At 33.6% G+C, this 17,653-nt stretch overlaps 1 protein-coding gene across 3 annotated transcripts; it reads left to right on the top strand.

Moving 5' to 3' along the window:
• Nucleotides 1–8,579: 8,579 nt before the first annotated feature.
• LOC132049416 (coatomer subunit beta-1) lies at nucleotides 8,580–16,595 on the top strand. 3 transcript variants are annotated; one of them, XM_059440214.1, is made up of 6 exons: nucleotides 8,580–8,743; nucleotides 9,786–11,851; nucleotides 12,632–13,141; nucleotides 13,561–13,646; nucleotides 14,697–14,905; nucleotides 16,342–16,595. In XM_059440214.1, exons 2-5 carry the CDS (start codon nucleotides 9,806–9,808, stop codon nucleotides 14,899–14,901), a joined length of 2,847 nt encoding a protein of 948 aa, XP_059296197.1. In that variant the 5' UTR covers nucleotides 8,580–8,743; nucleotides 9,786–9,805; the 3' UTR covers nucleotides 14,902–14,905; nucleotides 16,342–16,595. The 3 variants fall into 3 exon arrangements, with proteins under 3 accessions (XP_059296197.1, XP_059296196.1, XP_059296195.1); XM_059440213.1 differs by having other exon boundaries at nucleotides 9,780–11,851; nucleotides 14,697–14,939; XM_059440212.1 differs by having other exon boundaries at nucleotides 8,581–8,743; nucleotides 14,697–14,939.
• Nucleotides 16,596–17,653: the final 1,058 nt, after the last annotated feature.

Genomic DNA, 17,653 nt, shown 5'->3' with positions numbered 1-17,653 from the left:
AGATGGGTAAAACACGGGAAGTTTGCAGGATATAAGTTCTTTTAGGGGTCGTTTGGTATGCGGGATGGGATAAAATAATTCGGGGACTAATTAATACCTATAGCCAAATGCGAGATAAAATAATCGCACATCTTATCCTGAAATTATTATCCTTATCCCACCAACCAAACACCAGTATAAAGTGTTGTGTCAAAGCTACTTATGGGAAATTTGATCTGGCCCTTATTATTTTGTCAACGACAAAGAAAAATGTGAGTTAAACTTATGCACACCAATATAAATGGGCAAAAAGAGAAAATGATCACAATAAGCATAGCTCATAATAAGTCATAACGAAAACTTGCAGGTAAGTCCCCAGAGAATTACAATGCTTTCATTCCAGCTTCTCTACTCCAAATCCCAACTTACCAAAAATGGGGAAAACAAGATTATAGTGGCGAACTTGTACACCAATCCAAATGTATTTATCCAGAATCCATTTATGTAATTGACATTTTTCACGTCTGTAATTTCTATTTTATGCTACTCATTTCTAGCTTCCTATCCTTTATCTATTTAGCACTTCTTCTTTTTTCCGGGCTAAGTAACATATGGTACGTGTTGCTTACCATGTACCACAAAGCAACTGATCGTACCACTTCTGCCTAATTCTGTATTCCGTACACAAGGCCAACACGGAAATCTACTCTAATTAAATTTTACACAAGCTCTTTTATGGGAAATGTTGTTATGTGGCCTTTAATTCTTTTTGGCTTCTTTTTTGTATTCCTTTTAATTAAATTTGAGTAGTATAATTAAACAAGAAAGAAAATTATGAGCTAAACTTAAGCCACAATATAAATAGGTAAGGCAAAAGAGAAAATGCTCACAATAAGCATAATTTTTTAACCACTCAAACGTATTTTTATCCAAAGCCATTTATGTAATTGACATTTTTCATGTCCGTAATTTCTACATTTGATACCCATCTTCCTATCCTACATCCATTTAATTAGCTCCTATTTTAGAGCTAACTAATGGTACGTGTCCACTTACCATGTAGCCCAACACAACTGATCATACCACTTCTGCCTAATTCTGTACACAAGAAAGGCTAACCGATTTCACAGAAACACCATATTCATCCCATTAAACGTATTGATACAATGATGCAACACACGGGAAATAAAGTTGTGTTAGAGCTACTTATGGGAAATTTTATGTGCCCCTTATTCCTTTTTGTATTCGTTTTAATCAAACATTAATTTGAGTACACTATAATTTAACAACACACCTAGTATAATCTCATAAAGTGAGATCTTAGGGGAAGGTATAGTGTACGCATATCTTACCCCTAATTTGGGAGGTAAAGAGATTGTTTTCGATAGACGCTCAGCTCAAGAAAAGAAATTCAAGCAATCCAAGAAACGTACTATAATTAAACGAGAATAAAAATTATGAGTTAAACTTATGCACACTAATATAAATTGGCAAGGAAAGGGAGAAAATGCTCACAATAAGCATAGTAGTAATATTTTTGCACCACTCAAATGTATTTATCCAAAGCCATTTTTACTATGTAATCAACATTTCCCATGTCTGTAATTTCTACCACTTTTGATACTCATCTCTAGACTCTTCCTATCCTATATCTATTTAGCTCTTTTTTTAGGAGCTAACTAATGGGTACGTATTTCCTTATCATGTACCACACCACAATTGATCATACCACTTCTATACACAACAAAGCCGAACCGGTCTCATTTTGCTGGCCGGTTCACCGGTCCAGACCGGCTCCTAAACAAACCAACAATTACAGCATCATTCTTACAGTGATGAAACGCAGTCGTATTTTCACATTCATAGCATACTCCTTTCTTCTTCGGAAAAGTATCTTCAATCCTCGGAAACGAATTCGGACTATCCAAATACACCTGACCCGGATCCGGACCCGGTTTCTTCATCAACAGGTCAAAATTCTCCCTTTGAATATGCAAATTTTGTACTCGTTCATTCATACTCACCAATTCCTTATGCATAATTCTATTAAATTCATGTGGAAACAACACATTTTCCTTCACTTTTCTATTCCTTGCTTTTCTACTACGCTTCAAAATCACGAGGAAAAAACAATTCTTCTCACGTGAAATCAAAGCGAAATTCGCTTTACTTGTAACAGGTATTTTCCGATTACGATCACATAAGTAAATAGAAATCTGATTAGGCGAAATTCCGATTTTCTCACTGAGTATTAACTGAAATGGCTTGAAAACAAGTGTCGGTTGAATTCTAATGTTACCGATGTTGATTTCTCGTTCTCCATCAAAAAATATCACTGGAAACACCGACATTTGAAAACTTTATACTTTGATCTTATAATGTGTGGAAATTTGAAGTGTAGTTGAGAGAGTGTTGAAAATATTGTGGGGTTTAATACTAGTAGTGAAGAAGATGATAAAAGTGTGAGAGAGTGATTTTGAGAGGGTTTTTATGGTGAATTGGAAAGGGATGGGGCTGGTTGCTTGGGGGTCAAGTAATAAAACGTGAAGAAGAGAGTGTCAGAGCCTAACATGGGCAAGAAAAAACGTCTCTTTCTTATGTGAATTTTTTATTATTATTAGAGGATTTTAAGTAGTTTTACTTAGTATATATATTTTAAAAAAAAATTCATATTAACCAAAATAAAAGGCAATTTTACTTCTCACAAAATGTATATAAATTACATAAGAAATTTTTACACAAATGAAATTCTTATTAACATTATCGACTCTCATAATTCTTTATTAAATGAATGATGCTTAATAGTTTTTTTCATCTATAGAAATAAGACGATTGAAAGTAACTCAAATAACAAACTGTAGTATTGCATATTTATTATTTGACAACACTGTGAGGGTGAATATCACTTAACATTTCTTCTAAAAATACATAGCCAAATTTTGTCATTAATGTTCACGTTTTTGTTCGATGCCTCAAAATTGTCATAGTTTATTATTTTGCTATTTGAAAATAATTTTATTTTTGTCACGGAGGAGTGAGGTTTTAATCATAATATGATAAAGTTTTGATTATTTTCTTTTAGGGAGGTAAATTGCATAGTATATATGATAGTAGTATGCATTAAGAAATTGTGATTCTTTTATTGTTTGAAAGTTAAGAGGTTAGAGTTGGTTTGCATCTCATAATAACTTTTAAATCATTGCATTATTTATACTTGTTAAATCATGTTAGAAGTTTTGTTTTCTATGAAATTCATTAATCATGTGTTTTAATTTTTTTAAACTATCAATATATTTTATTTTTATTTTTTTGTGTTCTACATTATAAATTAAAAATTTTAAGATCCATGGAGCTTACATCTATTACGCCTCGCCCCGTAAAGAAAACGTCTTTTTAAAATAACTCAAAATAACCTAACAATACCTATTTAAGACTCTATATTACAAAATATTTATTATTTACAAAACATATCAACAAAATTATAAAGTATACCGAATATCACTTAACATTTTTAGGCTTTTAAAAAAATACATAGCCAAATTTTGTCATTAATGTTCAAAAATATTTCTCTCTCTCTCTCTCTCTGCCCCCCCCCCTAAAATTGTCATAGTTTATAAATTTTCAAACCAATATTACAAAGTATTTTTTATTACTTTGTGTATTAATTGTATATAAAAATTGAGGAGATATATATGATTTTGTGTGTTTTGAAAATCATAAATTATATATGATAAAAAATGTTGAAAACATATATACTTTCTTTCTATACATATTTTGAGGTATAAATTTATATATACTATATATAATCATAATATACATGCATTATATATATTTCATACATAGAAATTATAACGAATTTATTATTGCATACAACAATTAATATATATTTAGTTTTCTAAGAGTATGAACTTTGTATGGAATCTAGTTTGCATCTCATAATAACTTTTTTCTCAAAATTTAAATCAATTACATTTATTATATATTTTTCTCAAAATTTATACATACATGTTTTATAGAATTTATATGTTTTATAATAATCAAAATACACATACAATTTTTACATCTATAAAAATTATAAGATTAATCATGTGTTTTATACATATTTTTTAAACTTTTTATCAATATATTTTATTTTTATTTTTTTGTTGGAGAAAATTAGGTACATTCTAAATTAAAGAGATTTTAAATCCAAGCAAAAAGTTGAGAAAATGGGGCTTATCTCTAAATTTTGAATGGAGAGAGAACGTGGATAAAATAAGCCCCGTGTTTTATTTGCTTGTTTTTAATTTACCTAATTCGTATAGTAAAACGTCTATTGATATATTTTGTTAACTGAAAAATATCGCGCTCTCTTATCATGTACATATATGTTTTTTGCCCTTTAAAATATTGATATTAACTACTTAATTACACCTAATTATTATGTGTTGGAAAATGAATTGAAAACAACTATATTAGTTGTTTGGCCATAGGATTTGGAAGCATGATTTCATATTAGCATTTGTTTATGAAATTTGTACAAAATTTCAAGTTCAACTTCAAATCTCAAATTCTACAAAAAGTAGGATTTGAGATTCGAAATTGGGATTTCAATTTTTTATTTTTTTTTAAATATAAAAATTGACCAGTAAATTTATATTTTGTAGAAAAAGATCCATAAGTTGATAGATATATTTTTAGATGTAAAACTTGACTCAAAATAACAATATTGGTTCGTCTTCTCGGTCATTTAATCGAAAATGCATGCTCGACGTGAGAAGATTGTCCGTATCATGTGGAGGATTACATTAAAGAGTAGTTACACAACAATTTGTGTTCAATTTTCCTTTTTATTGAACTAAAGTTCAATCAATAAGTGTTGTAGTTTTTTTAAAAAAATAATTCTAGTAGCTTATTAACTTTGTCATGAACTATAGTTTGCTCATTTGGTAAGATTGTATAAGGACTTGGAAAGTTTTGATAGTTTTTACAACTTGTGGGGTTGTCATGCTTATCAGAAAAAATACAACTTAAGAAATTCAAATTGCATGTCCAAACAAAACTTCAACTTCAAATCAACTTGATTTCAAATTACTGGTTTCAAATCATGTCCAAATGGGGCCATAGTACTTAATAATTAGAATAAAATAGGCTTAAAGTAATAAATTATCTTTTAATTTTTTAAACTGAACAAGTAAAATTGAACGGAAAGAGTAGTTTAGTGGTGCCGAACTGGCTAAGAAAGGAAAGGGAAGGTGAAGCAGTGAAAACTATTATGAAATCATAGTAAAAAGTACACATTCCTCATCTATTTGAATAAAAACTTTATCTTGAATAATTCAGAAATTGAACCTGATGCCTTTTCCTGCCGAGGGTCTATGGGAAACTGTTTCTCTATCTTTACAAGGTAAAGGTGAGGTCTGCGTATATTCTACCCCTCTCAGACTCCACCTAGTGAAATTATACTGACTATGTTGTTGTTGTTGATCAAATGGGTTTACTTATTTTTGTGGGGAAAAAAAAATGTATAAACTGCCGCACTTGTTTTCAGAAAAATGTTGGAACAAATTTTTCGAAATTTATCGAAATTTTTCCAAAGAGGCTAAAATTTCAGCACTTTAGATTTATAAATTGGTACGGAGATGTAATTTGTATTTTGGAAGTCCTTTTACCATTACGTCATACGATAATTTTCCGAATTGCGGTTGGCATATATAGGTTCTTGAAATAATTCTGCTGATTAGTTCCTCACATATGATTTGTGGAGAAGTCTCCTAAGCATACTGGTTAATTTTGTATCCTTTTATGAACCCTGTTTTGAACATATTCAATCAAAATTCATTAAAATGCTGATGAAGTTCTTTTGTACCTAGTGTCCGGTATTGATTTTGGGCTTGATTAATTTGAATTAGAGCTGAGAAATTTCACCATAAGGGTAAAACGCTCCTTACTAAAGACGATTTTATTTTCAAGATTCAGACCCGAAATTCCTAATTAACATGTAGGAATACTTACCATCACTGTAATTTCAATAAATAGAAAAATTCTTAATATTACTCATAAACTTTTATATTTAGATCAAAGATTAAGGCCGAGAAACATTAATAAAAATATCAAAGCATTAAAATAAAATTCCAAATATTCAATGCCACAGTTCAAGTGCCTATATTTCTAAGTGTAAATTTTGCATAAAAAAGATAACGAAAGGTGATACAGATTTTGTAGGTGTTTGGATATGAATTTAAAATTATTGATTTGAAGTTAAAAAATTGTTTGGATATATTTGACTTTTAAGTTGTATTTTTTCCTTTTAAACATGAAAATTCCGAAATTTGTGAAAACTATCAAAAATTCCCCAACTCTTGTACGCTCTTAACAAATGAGTAAATCATAGTTCATAAGCAAGGTATCATAATACCTGACATATCTCTATCTTTTATATTATTGTTTACGATTACATGTTGTTACAAACATTCAAATACACATAATTTTATAAAGATTAGTTGGTCCACTAAATCAACAATAATTGTAAGTAGCTATTCTTCAATATAATCCTTCCACATGGTATGAATAATTTTTTCACATCGAGTATGGGTCTTTTTCATAAATTTTAAAATTTATGAGTTTATTTTTGCAAAATATAAACTCAAGCATTTAGTTTTAAATTTTTAGAAAATTAAAATCAAAAACTTGGAATTGAGACTCTACCCTTTGTGGGCTTTAGGTGAATCTAAATTTTGAAATCAAGATTTCAATTTAAAGTTGAAGTTTTGTTCAAATTTTATAAATAAATTTTAAATCAACAACATACTTAATGTGGTCCCACAAGCAGGGTATTGAAAGGGTGGTATGTACGCAGACCTTACCCATACTTTTGTGAGGTAAGGAGGTTGTTTTCGGTAGACCATCGCCTAAAACATGTTTTCCATAAAAGTTTTCAAAAAAATGCAATAGTAGAAAAATATGGTAAAAATATTGAAGACAGAAAATAATGACATCAAACTAATAAGGATAACTAAAGTAAAAGAAACAACAGTAGTAATAGAATTGAAGAATAAAATAATGTTAGCATAATAATGAAAATATAGGTAAGGGACCAGATGGGTATTTCATGCTAGAACAATGCTCTACACTGAGAAAAGAGAAATCACCCGACTACGTACTAACTGTCTATCCTAATTATTGACTTCCATGCTCTCCTTTTAGGGACCACGTCCTCGATGAGCTGAAGACATGTTATGTCTTGTCTAATTACCTCTCCCTAATTCTTCATCAATCTACCTCTACCTCTCATTAAACCTATCACTGCCAACCTCTCACACCTCATCACCAAACATTTGTGTTTCTCCTCTATACATGCCCAAATTATCTCAACTTCGCTTCCCGCATCTTATCTACCACGACGACCACTCTCATCTTGCCATGTCTATCTTTGTTCATAATCTTGTCTCTCCTAGTTTGCTCACACTTCCATCTAGGTATCCTCATTTCTGCTACCTTCGTCTCCTGAAAATATGAGAGTTCTTAACTGATCAATACTCAACCCTGTATAACATAATCGGTCTAACAACCACTTTATAAAACTTACCTTTAAGTTTCAATGATACATTCTTATCACATAGAACACCATATGTGAACATCTATTTCATCCAACCCGCTCCAATAATATGTGCGACATCCTCATCGAGCTCGCCATTTTTTTGGATTATAGACCCAAGATACTTGAAGCTTATTCTCTTAGGGATGACTTGAGTATTAATCCCCACTTCCCCATCCACCTCTTGTGATGTGTCACTAGACTTATGCTTCATGTACTCTATTTTAGTGTTGCTCAACCTGACGTCTTAATTAGGCTCTAAGGTTTACCTCTAGCTCTCCAGTCTATAGTTAACTCCGTCATGTGGCTCGTCGATCAATATTATGTCATTTGCAAATACCATACACCATAACACCTTCCCTTAAACATGTCGCATCAATTCATCCATCACCAATGCCATATAAACACAAATTTCAAATCAAAGCTTCAAATTTGAAGTCTAGATTGCATGGCCTAACAACCCCTTTTTATTTTCATATGAAGCTAATCAACAAATTTTTTGTAATATTTCTTTTTTCTTACTCCATCCGTCCCGAGATGTGACACTTTTCGCTTCACGAATGTGAATTTAATTAATTTTTGAGCCTAAAGTGGATTAGATCAACTTAACATTCTAAAATTAAAATTTAGATATTCAAAAATTATACAAAAATTACCATAAGTTGCATTTCTTCTTATATCGATATGATGAAAAAAATAAACTTTATATTAGGAGCCGTTTGGCCATGAGAATTTTTCACTTTTTTTGGAAATCAGCATTTGGGCGTGAAAATTCCAAATACAATCATACTGTATTTGAAATTTGAAAAACACCTAAAACCTTATTTTCACTTTTTTCACTTTCAATACATTCAAACAACCAATTATTATTTGCGAAATTATAATCAAATACAACTCTAACTCCAAACCCAAAATTTCAAATAAAGTGAAAAATATTTGATTTTCGTGACCAAACGCCTACTTAACATTGAGACATATGCAATGGACTGATGGAGTAATAATTAATTTTTTTTTTTCCCTAAGTTGTACTTGAGCTTTGTTCCAGACTCGTTGCATTACATTACAACATACATAACTCACTCTGCGGATCTCGCAGATCTGAGAAAGAACACCAAACTTTTCTCCTTAAAAACCCACAATTCCCACAACATCACCATTTTGATCCAACCATTTCTTCGATCAATCTGAGTAAGTCCTATTTGTTATCTAATCTTTATATTTCTGTTTCGATCAATCACTCTATTATATCCCATTCTAGATCTGTTATGTGTTCTAATTGTCTTCTTGCATTACCAAATTTTGATTATTAGGGCTATTTTTCTTGTTCAATTTAGTATTTAGAAGTGGTGTATGCTGTTATGTTTGTTTTTTAAAAATGTATATATGATCCGAGTTGAAAACAGAAGGGTTAGATCCGCCTATGTTAAGCTGAGCATTAATGATTTTGATTAATTTTTGGGTGATGTATTTAGGAAGAGTAGTTGTTTAATTAGATGAGTAAAATGTGTTTTTATGATCTTGTTACTGATATAGAGTGATGGGGTGGTTCAATTTTTATCATTTAGTTTGGTTTTGAAATAGAGTTCGATGGGTGTCCGATTTATATATAGTGTACTGTCTAATTTAGAATTGAGAAGCATTGTTGATATATTGATTAATTGATGATCACATTTTACTTGCAGCATTGTTGATATATTGATTAATTCATCACGTTTTACCTGCATTTTCGGCACTAGGTTGTAGTGATTGAATCGCATAACCCTCTCTTGTTCTGCTAGTAACATCTTTTATGAATCTAACAAACATTGGTTCTTTTATATGAGGTAATTTAAAAAACATTGTTAAAAGTTCAATCCTTGTTCCCAAAAAAAAAAAAAAGTGTTAACATTCCAAATTTTTTCTTTTGCAATTTCATTAACTTGTTCATTTTTTCTTATAAGGATTTTCATTTAGGTGTTCCTGTATTTTGGATAGCTTTGTGGTTTCAATCCCTCTTTTGCAAGGATTTATTCTTTTATAATCAAAGAATCGATGTTGCATAAATAGTTCTTTACATAGAACTGCTTAAGAGTAATTTAACTGCTTCAACTAAACAAAAGTTGGACTCTTTTTTTGTTGTTACCTTTAACAAAAAAAAGTTGGACTCTTTTTGTGATTGTTGCAACTTTGTTCTCTTTTGTCAAAGTTATAATATGTCATCTTGAAACTTATGGGAAAGTTTAAGTTTCAGGTAAGCTACCTTAGAATAAAATGGAGAAGTCCTGTTCTTTGCTGATACACTTTGATAAGGGCACACCAGCTCTTGCCAACGAGATCAAGGAATCCCTTGAAGGGAGCGATGTTCCTGCCAAGATTGATGCCATGAAGAAAGCTGTCATGCTTTTGTTGAATGGTGAAACCCTACCCCAACTGTTTATTACTATTATTAGATATGTTTTGCCCTCTGAAGATCACACGATTCAAAAGCTGCTACTTCTGTATTTGGAGATTATTGAGAAGACCGATTCTAAGGGGCGTGTGCTTCCTGAAATGATCCTAATTTGTCAGAACTTGAGGAATAATTTGCAGCATTCAAATGAGTACATTCGTGGAGTTACTTTGAGATTCCTTTGCCGGCTGAATGAGGCTGATATAATTGAACCTCTAATTCCATCTATTATGAGTAACTTGGAGCACCGGCATCCGTATGTTCGCCGGAATGCAATTCTTGCTGTGATGGCTGTTTACAAGCTTCCACAGGGCGAGCAGCTCCTGGCAGATGCACCAGAAAAGATTGAGAACGTTCTTACCACGGAGCAGGATCCGTCAGCTAAAAGGAATGCATTTTTGATGCTTTTCCAATGTGCTCAGGAACGTGCTGTCAAGTATCTCTTGACCCATGTTGAAAGAGTATCTGATTGGAGTGACTTACTTCAAATGGTTGTCTTGGATTTGGTCCGCAAAGTTTGCAGGACAAACAAAGGGGAGAAAGGGAAGTACATCAAGATAATTATATCCCTGCTCAATGCTCCTTCTGCTGGTGTTGTCTATGAATGTGCTGGAACTCTTGTTTCTTTGTCTTCTGCCCCAACTGCCATAAGAGCTGCAGCCAATACCTATTGTCAACTTCTACAATCTCAGAGTGACAACAATGTGAAGCTTATCGTGCTTGATAGACTGAATGAATTGAAATCTTCTCATAGGGAGATCATGGTTGATATGATAATGGATGTCCTCAGAGCGCTTTCAAGCCCCAATCTTGATATCAGGAGAAAAACACTTGACATTGTTCTTGAGTTGATCACCCCCCGGAATATCAATGAGGTTGTTCTCACACTTAAGAAAGAAGTTATGAAAACCCAGAGCGGTGAACTTGAGAAGAATGGTGAGTACCGTCAAATGCTTATCCAAGCCATCCATTCATGTGCCGTGAAGTTCCCTGAGGTCGCAAGCACAGTTGTTCATCTGTTGATGGACTTCTTGGGAGATAACAATGTCGCTTCTGCAATTGATGTGGTTGTTTTTGTCCGTGAGATTATTGAAACAAATCCAAAATTAAGGGTTTCCATTGTTACAAGGCTACTGGATACGTTCTACCAAATTCGAGCGGCACGTGTTTGTTCATGTGCCCTTTGGATTATTGGAGAGTATTGTCTATCTCTTTCTGAAGTTGAGAGTGGCATTGCAACTATCAAGCAGTGCCTTGGAGACCTACCATTTTATTCAGCTTCTGAGGAAGGCGAAGCTAATGATTCTTCGAAAAAGTCTCAGCCAATAAACTCCACTACTGTTTCGTCTAGAAGACCTGCTGTCCTTGCTGATGGGACATATGCTACTCAAAGTGCTGCCTCTGAAACTGCTTTTTCACCCCCGACCGTAGTTCAAGGATCTTTGACTGCTGGAAATCTGAGATCCCTCCTGCTGACTGGTGATTTCTTCCTTGGGGCAGTTGTTGCTTGCACCCTGACTAAGCTCATTTTGAGATTGGAAGAAGTTCAACCATCCAAAGCTGAAGTGAACAAAGCAACAACTAATGCATTACTGATCATGGTCTCAATGATACAGCTAGGGCAGTCTTCAGCTCTTCCACACCCAATTGATAACGATTCCTATGATAGGATAGTTCTGTGCGTAAGATTGCTCTGTAACACTGGCAACGAGGTCAGGAAGATCTGGTTGAACTCTTGCCATGAGAGTTTTGTTAAAATGCTTTCTGATAAGCAGATGCGAGAGACAGAAGAGATCAAAGCAAAGGCTCAAATTTCTCACTCTCAGCCAGATGACCTCATTGATTTCTACCATTTGAAGAGTAGGAGGGTAAGAACCTTCAATCTGAACATTTCATTACATTTTCATAAATAGAAAGAAAGAATCTTCTATCTGAACATTATGTGTTTTGATTAACAAGGAGGTCGCCTCTAGCTCTTTTCTTATACTTCAGTTAATATATTTGTGAGAACTATCTTAACTGACCATGAAATGTTTTATGAGGGTTTTATGTGTAATCCCAATGGTGTCTTCATTGTGCTGCACGGGCCTTGCATGGATGCAGGTTTCTTTGCTATTTTATCTCAGCTTCCCACCTTCCTGTCTCAGGCCTTCTGAGAAATGTGCTTTAGGTGCTATTTTCACCATCCAAGAACGGCCATAGCTTATTCCAGCTTTTCCACAGCTTTCAAGTTTGACTTTTTGTTTCTTTGACTACTGTTTCAATCTACATTAAGAGAGTCATGCAAATTACATTGCATAAGTTTCTTTAAGCATTCAATGTCAATTTTTTTATTAAATATGAATACTAGCTCGGATTTCAATTTTTCGTGAAAGACTATAGTCGAGTGCAGATCACTCCAAACAAAATTAGCTTGTTGTTTTTCGGGGAAAAGGGGGCGGGGGTTGACGACGTACCAAAAGGAACAACAATGAGTTTAACTCGAACATTTGCATTTGAATTTTTTCTGTTTTCCTCAATTATATGTTTCTTAAGTAGTGTTTACATAATGCCAGAGCTCGTCAATTAGAGCTGTTGTTCGGTTCTTTGGTGCTTCAATGCAGGGAGAAATTTGCTCTTCCATGTCCTAAATTTTTTCTGTTTGCCAGGGCATGAGCCAGCTGGAGTTGGAAGATGCAGTCCAAGATGATTTGAAACGTGCCACTGGAGAATTTGTCAAGGATGAGACTGATGCTAATAAACTAAACCGGGTTCTGCAACTCACAGGATTTAGTGACCCTGTTTATGCTGAAGCATACGTGACAGTTCATCATTATGATATTGTCCTAGATGTGACAGTTATTAATAGAACTAAAGAGACCCTCCAGAATTTATGTTTGGAATTGGCAACGATGGGTGATCTTAAACTTGTTGAGCGTCCACAGAATTATACTCTTGGTCCTGAATCAAGCAAACAGATAAAAGCAAACATCAAGGTGTCCTCAACTGAGACTGGCGTCATTTTTGGGAACATTGTTTATGAGACTTCGAATGTGTTTGACCGGATGGTGGTTGTGCTAAATGACATCCATATTGACATCATGGATTATATATCCCCTGCAGTGTGCAGTGATGCTGCTTTTAGAACCATGTGGGCAGAATTTGAGTGGGAAAACAAGGTATTCTATTCCTTGACTGTTTACCACCATCGAATAGTTCTTCCTGTCCTAGCATTCTACTCATTTTGAGTTGGAGAATTGAAAGCTAAGATTTGGTATAGCTTTTTGTTGTTTTGATGACTTCCAATCTTATGGCGTGGTTTTTGTGGCATCAAACTTTAGGTTACACATAGGTTTTCTAAAAACTTCTATAGGTTATTAATGTTTTGAAAACAATCTAGTTCTCAAGCTAATGGGTCTTGTTAATGTTGTAGATCTTAATTTGTTTATGGAGTTAATTTATTTAATCAATGCTCTGTTTGGCCTCTAAACTTTGGAGTAGACTCTTGTATGTCTTACCATCAAAATAGTGGAGCAATGACTGCATGAGTTATATTTATAAGTACTTGCGAGTGAGCCACTAACATTCTAAATTGCAGGTTGCTGTCAACACTGTCATTCAAGATGAAAAAGAATTCCTTGACCATATAATCATATCAACCAACATGAAGTGCCTCACTGCGCTGTAAGTTATCCGCTTGCCTAAAAGTGTGGACAGTTGGTGTTTGGTTGTTATGTCTGCCTTTACTGATTTTTGATGTTATTATTGATATCCATACCATCTTGTTCTAGATTATTGGCATTTTCTATTTTGTAGAGTCCAAAGTTGTGATACAGGAAACTTGTTTTGCGACAATTTTGGAGACTAGATTTTTAAAAGAAAAGGAAAAAAAAAAAAAAAGCAAGGTAATATCGGTTATAACAAGACTTGTTGCTGCAGGATTACTCTGCTGAGCAAAACTTAGAACTTCGTTATCGATGACAAACAAATTTTGTTTGACTTGGTGTTTATTATTTGCCATGACAGATAAATTGATGTACTTTGATGTATACGAACTACGAAGAATGCGTTTGACCTGCATGAAAATGTGGAAGTACTTGAATTGATTCTTCATGTCTGTGGTGGTGTTTGCATAAGACTGGGTTTTGATTGGATTAGGAGTACTCTTCTTAGCGGCCTTTAGGATGTAAGTACCATTAGTATCATGGTTGCTGACTTGCTGTTTAGACCTAGGAGCTTTCCAAATGATACCTAGTGTCATAACTCAAAAGTCGTTAGAACCGTGTATCAGGGAAATCTGGCTATTCCACTTATTACATGTTTTATGTTTGGCACCCCGAAAATGTTGGTATTGGTGTATATTCAGAAATCATGAAAGAATATTAAGTTGGATAGGACAAGTTACTTTATCACGGGGAAATTGGTAAGCTGTTTCAAATTGGATGGGACAAGTTACTATTTAGGGGAAATAGTAGTTTAGTTTAGTTTCTTTATTGTACCATTGTTTTCTTTTACTGTTGAATGTAATTGAACTGCTTCATATGAGTTTTGCTAAAATAATGGATTCAAGATCCAGAATGGCCTTTCAGTTCATGTTCTGTTACGCATTTGGATATATCGAGCAATATCATTTGTCCTAGTGATGCATGGTTCTATTGACACTGTATATGCATGCATAATATTGTCCTAGTGATGCATGGTTTTATTGACACTGTATATGCTGCATAATTCCAGGTCTGCTTTGGAAGGGGAATGCGGGTTTCTTGCTGCTAACTTGTACGCAAAGAGTGTGTTTGGCGAGGATGCTTTGGTGAATGTAAGCATCGAGAAACAAGCAGATAGTAAGCTGAGTGGTTACATTAGGATAAGGAGCAAAACCCAAGGAATTGCTCTTAGCTTGGGAGACAAGATAACACTCAAGCAGAAGGGAGGCAGTTGATCAGGTCAACTTGAATTTAGTATCACCTAGATATGCTGGTATCTTATGCTCTCCATCTTTACAGAGATTTTGCAACTTTATTTTGTTTTACCTTATATTTTTCTCGTGATGGTTAAAATTAGGTGGCTTTTTCTTGTGTGTTTTTAGGACAAACTAATTCTATGGTACCTATTAGATGACATGGCTTTTGCAAGGCATAGAGACTGAAGTAAAAACGAAGTGTCTAAGTATTTGCTGTAAAAGAAAATATTGAAGTGTTGTTATTATTATCCATTGGATGGGGACTCTTGATACTTTTGAAAGTTGTATAGAACACTTTCAAAACGGTTGTACTTGGATGCGTTGATCCTTTTCAATAAACAAAATACTTGGAAGCATTGATAGCTAAATACCTGTGTGTATGTCTTTTTTGTTTTATCCCTTTTTGGGTGGTGGTGTATTCTGCTGATCATAATTATTCCAGTAGCAGCAATAGCTAAAATACATGTGCATGGGTGTCATTTTTGTAGAAACCCTGGTTGGGTGGTGCAATATTCTCCAGATCATTTTATTTTACTAGCAGTGACTAACGCATGAACTCTTACACTTTTAGTTGTAATGGTGTCTCTAAAGTTGAAAATTTTAAGTTACCAATTTCCAAAAAAAAGAAAAAAGAAGTTGAAAATTTTAGGAATTCAGCATTGATCACTTCTTTAAGTCTTCAAAAGGCTTTTGGTATGCCTTGGAATATGTTTTTTTTTTCTGGACATGGCAACCTTTTCACAGATATTGTACTGCAAAGCTTTTGCCTCCCCCGTTCTTAACTAACTCCTTAGTGTAGATAGGAAAATCCTTTTCGATCCTGGTACACTTTACTTAAAGCTGCTCGGATTCTTTGTGATGTTTCACTGATTAGATGGTCACTGGTCACAGATATTTAGCTGTGGGTGTAGCTTTGTAGCAGAATATGCAGGGGCACAACACGGGTTCACCCACTTCGTATTGTCACAAAGTATTAGTGGGTACAGTGACTAGGGTAAAGTGGGCTGGCCTTTGCAGATTCTTGAATGTGATGGAAACTTACGGATTGTATCGTTTGTAGATAGTTATATAGATAATAATACGTGAATTTTTGTTATAGTGTGCATAATAATATAGGGTTTTGTTATGCATATATTGCTGCTGAAGTCAAGAATTATCTCATTTTGGTATTTCTAATATACATTCTTATAAAATAATACTTAGATTTTTCACATAAGTTTTACAAGTATTAGTTATGAGGAGTCTATACAAGAAATCAATGACTGATGCAGAGGTTTGTATCAGAAACCAGGACGTTGTGTTGATAATGCAAAGTTAAATGCCGGGTTGATTTTCTTTTGCATACACACAAGTCACCTCTTCAATATGTGGACAGCATTCTCTGTATATGCGGCCTCATTAGTTCCTCATTATTTGCAGATTGTTACACTTGAATTTGAGGCTCCTCCAAATCCCCCATTTGCAGCTTGGAGGAGTGCTGGGGTTATTGAAAGACCTTGTAGAGATTATAATACTGCACTTATTCTTAGTTTCGGATATAAAAGATTCAAGTATTTTATTATCTGTGAGGACAATTTTTGTAGAGAAAGATGGGAAGAAATATTGCTCTTCTTTTTGGCATGTTTTGAGCAGGAGTTTTTGTTGAGGTTAAATTCATTTTTTCTGTTGAATTATTTACCCAACATTTTTACTTTATCTTCTTGTTAAACTAATCTCCTTTTCTTTCTTTACCAATCTTCTTTTACTTTGACAACCTACTTGAAATTGAGGCATTGTTGTTGGTTATAAACAAACTACTTTATACTTACTATCCAGTAGTACAAGTTATTAGTGGAATCAATTTATCTCCTTAGCAAATTTGCTACTCCGCCGTCTCTTCCTCTTATTCGATGTGTTTAGTTGGGGTGGCAAAATCAGTTCATAAACCTTATCAAAATATTTAAATAAAAAATTATACTTGATTTGCTTAATATGTTATACATAATTATTGTAAATGAAAAAACTTTTATTAGTCTTGTTTGGTTAATTAAATAAATTATAAGTGAACAAATAAAGAAATTACAGTAAAATTTAGTAAGAGTTAGATGACCTGGGCTATAATTCATTGTAGAGAAAATCTCATAAAGCACTATAGTTTGGAGCTTAATTACCATAGGTAACTATAGTTTGCCTAATTACCAATGTTCTATTTTTTTTCGCTTGTATCACCTATACGCGTTCGCTCAATTTTATCGTATCAAAGCATACCGTCTCGCTAGATGCACTCATGATAGGATGTATGTGTTCACTCAATTTCGCTGCATCAAACGCATACAATCGCGCTGGATACAGTCACGATAGGCTGTATGTGCGTGCCTAACAACCTGTATGGTGCATACAATCGCGAGGATACGCAAAAATCACGGGATAATTTTACATCTATACAACATACAGTTGTCCGCCATTAATGGTACGCCTAAATATAGTGAAAAGACATACTTAAATATACAAATGCAACCCATCGTCTGCTATTGAAGATACAAGCAACATACAGTTGAAGAAGACAACGATGTCCTCATACAACGAAATACAATGAACATACATACAAAAAAGAAGAAGTCGACGATCTAGATCTATACATACAACATACAATACAATCATTTGCCACTAAAGATGCATACAACGATGCAGGACTATGCTATTCTCCGTACGTACACATAAAACCCCTCTCTGTATTTCACATTTATATTTT

Source organism: Lycium ferocissimum, chromosome 3, assembly GCF_029784015.1.
Source record: "Lycium ferocissimum isolate CSIRO_LF1 chromosome 3, AGI_CSIRO_Lferr_CH_V1, whole genome shotgun sequence".
NCBI classification, from domain to species: domain Eukaryota; kingdom Viridiplantae; phylum Streptophyta; class Magnoliopsida; order Solanales; family Solanaceae; genus Lycium; species Lycium ferocissimum.
The sequence above is the reverse complement of the archived record's forward strand: the minus strand, read 5'-3'. Positions and strand labels throughout refer to the sequence as shown.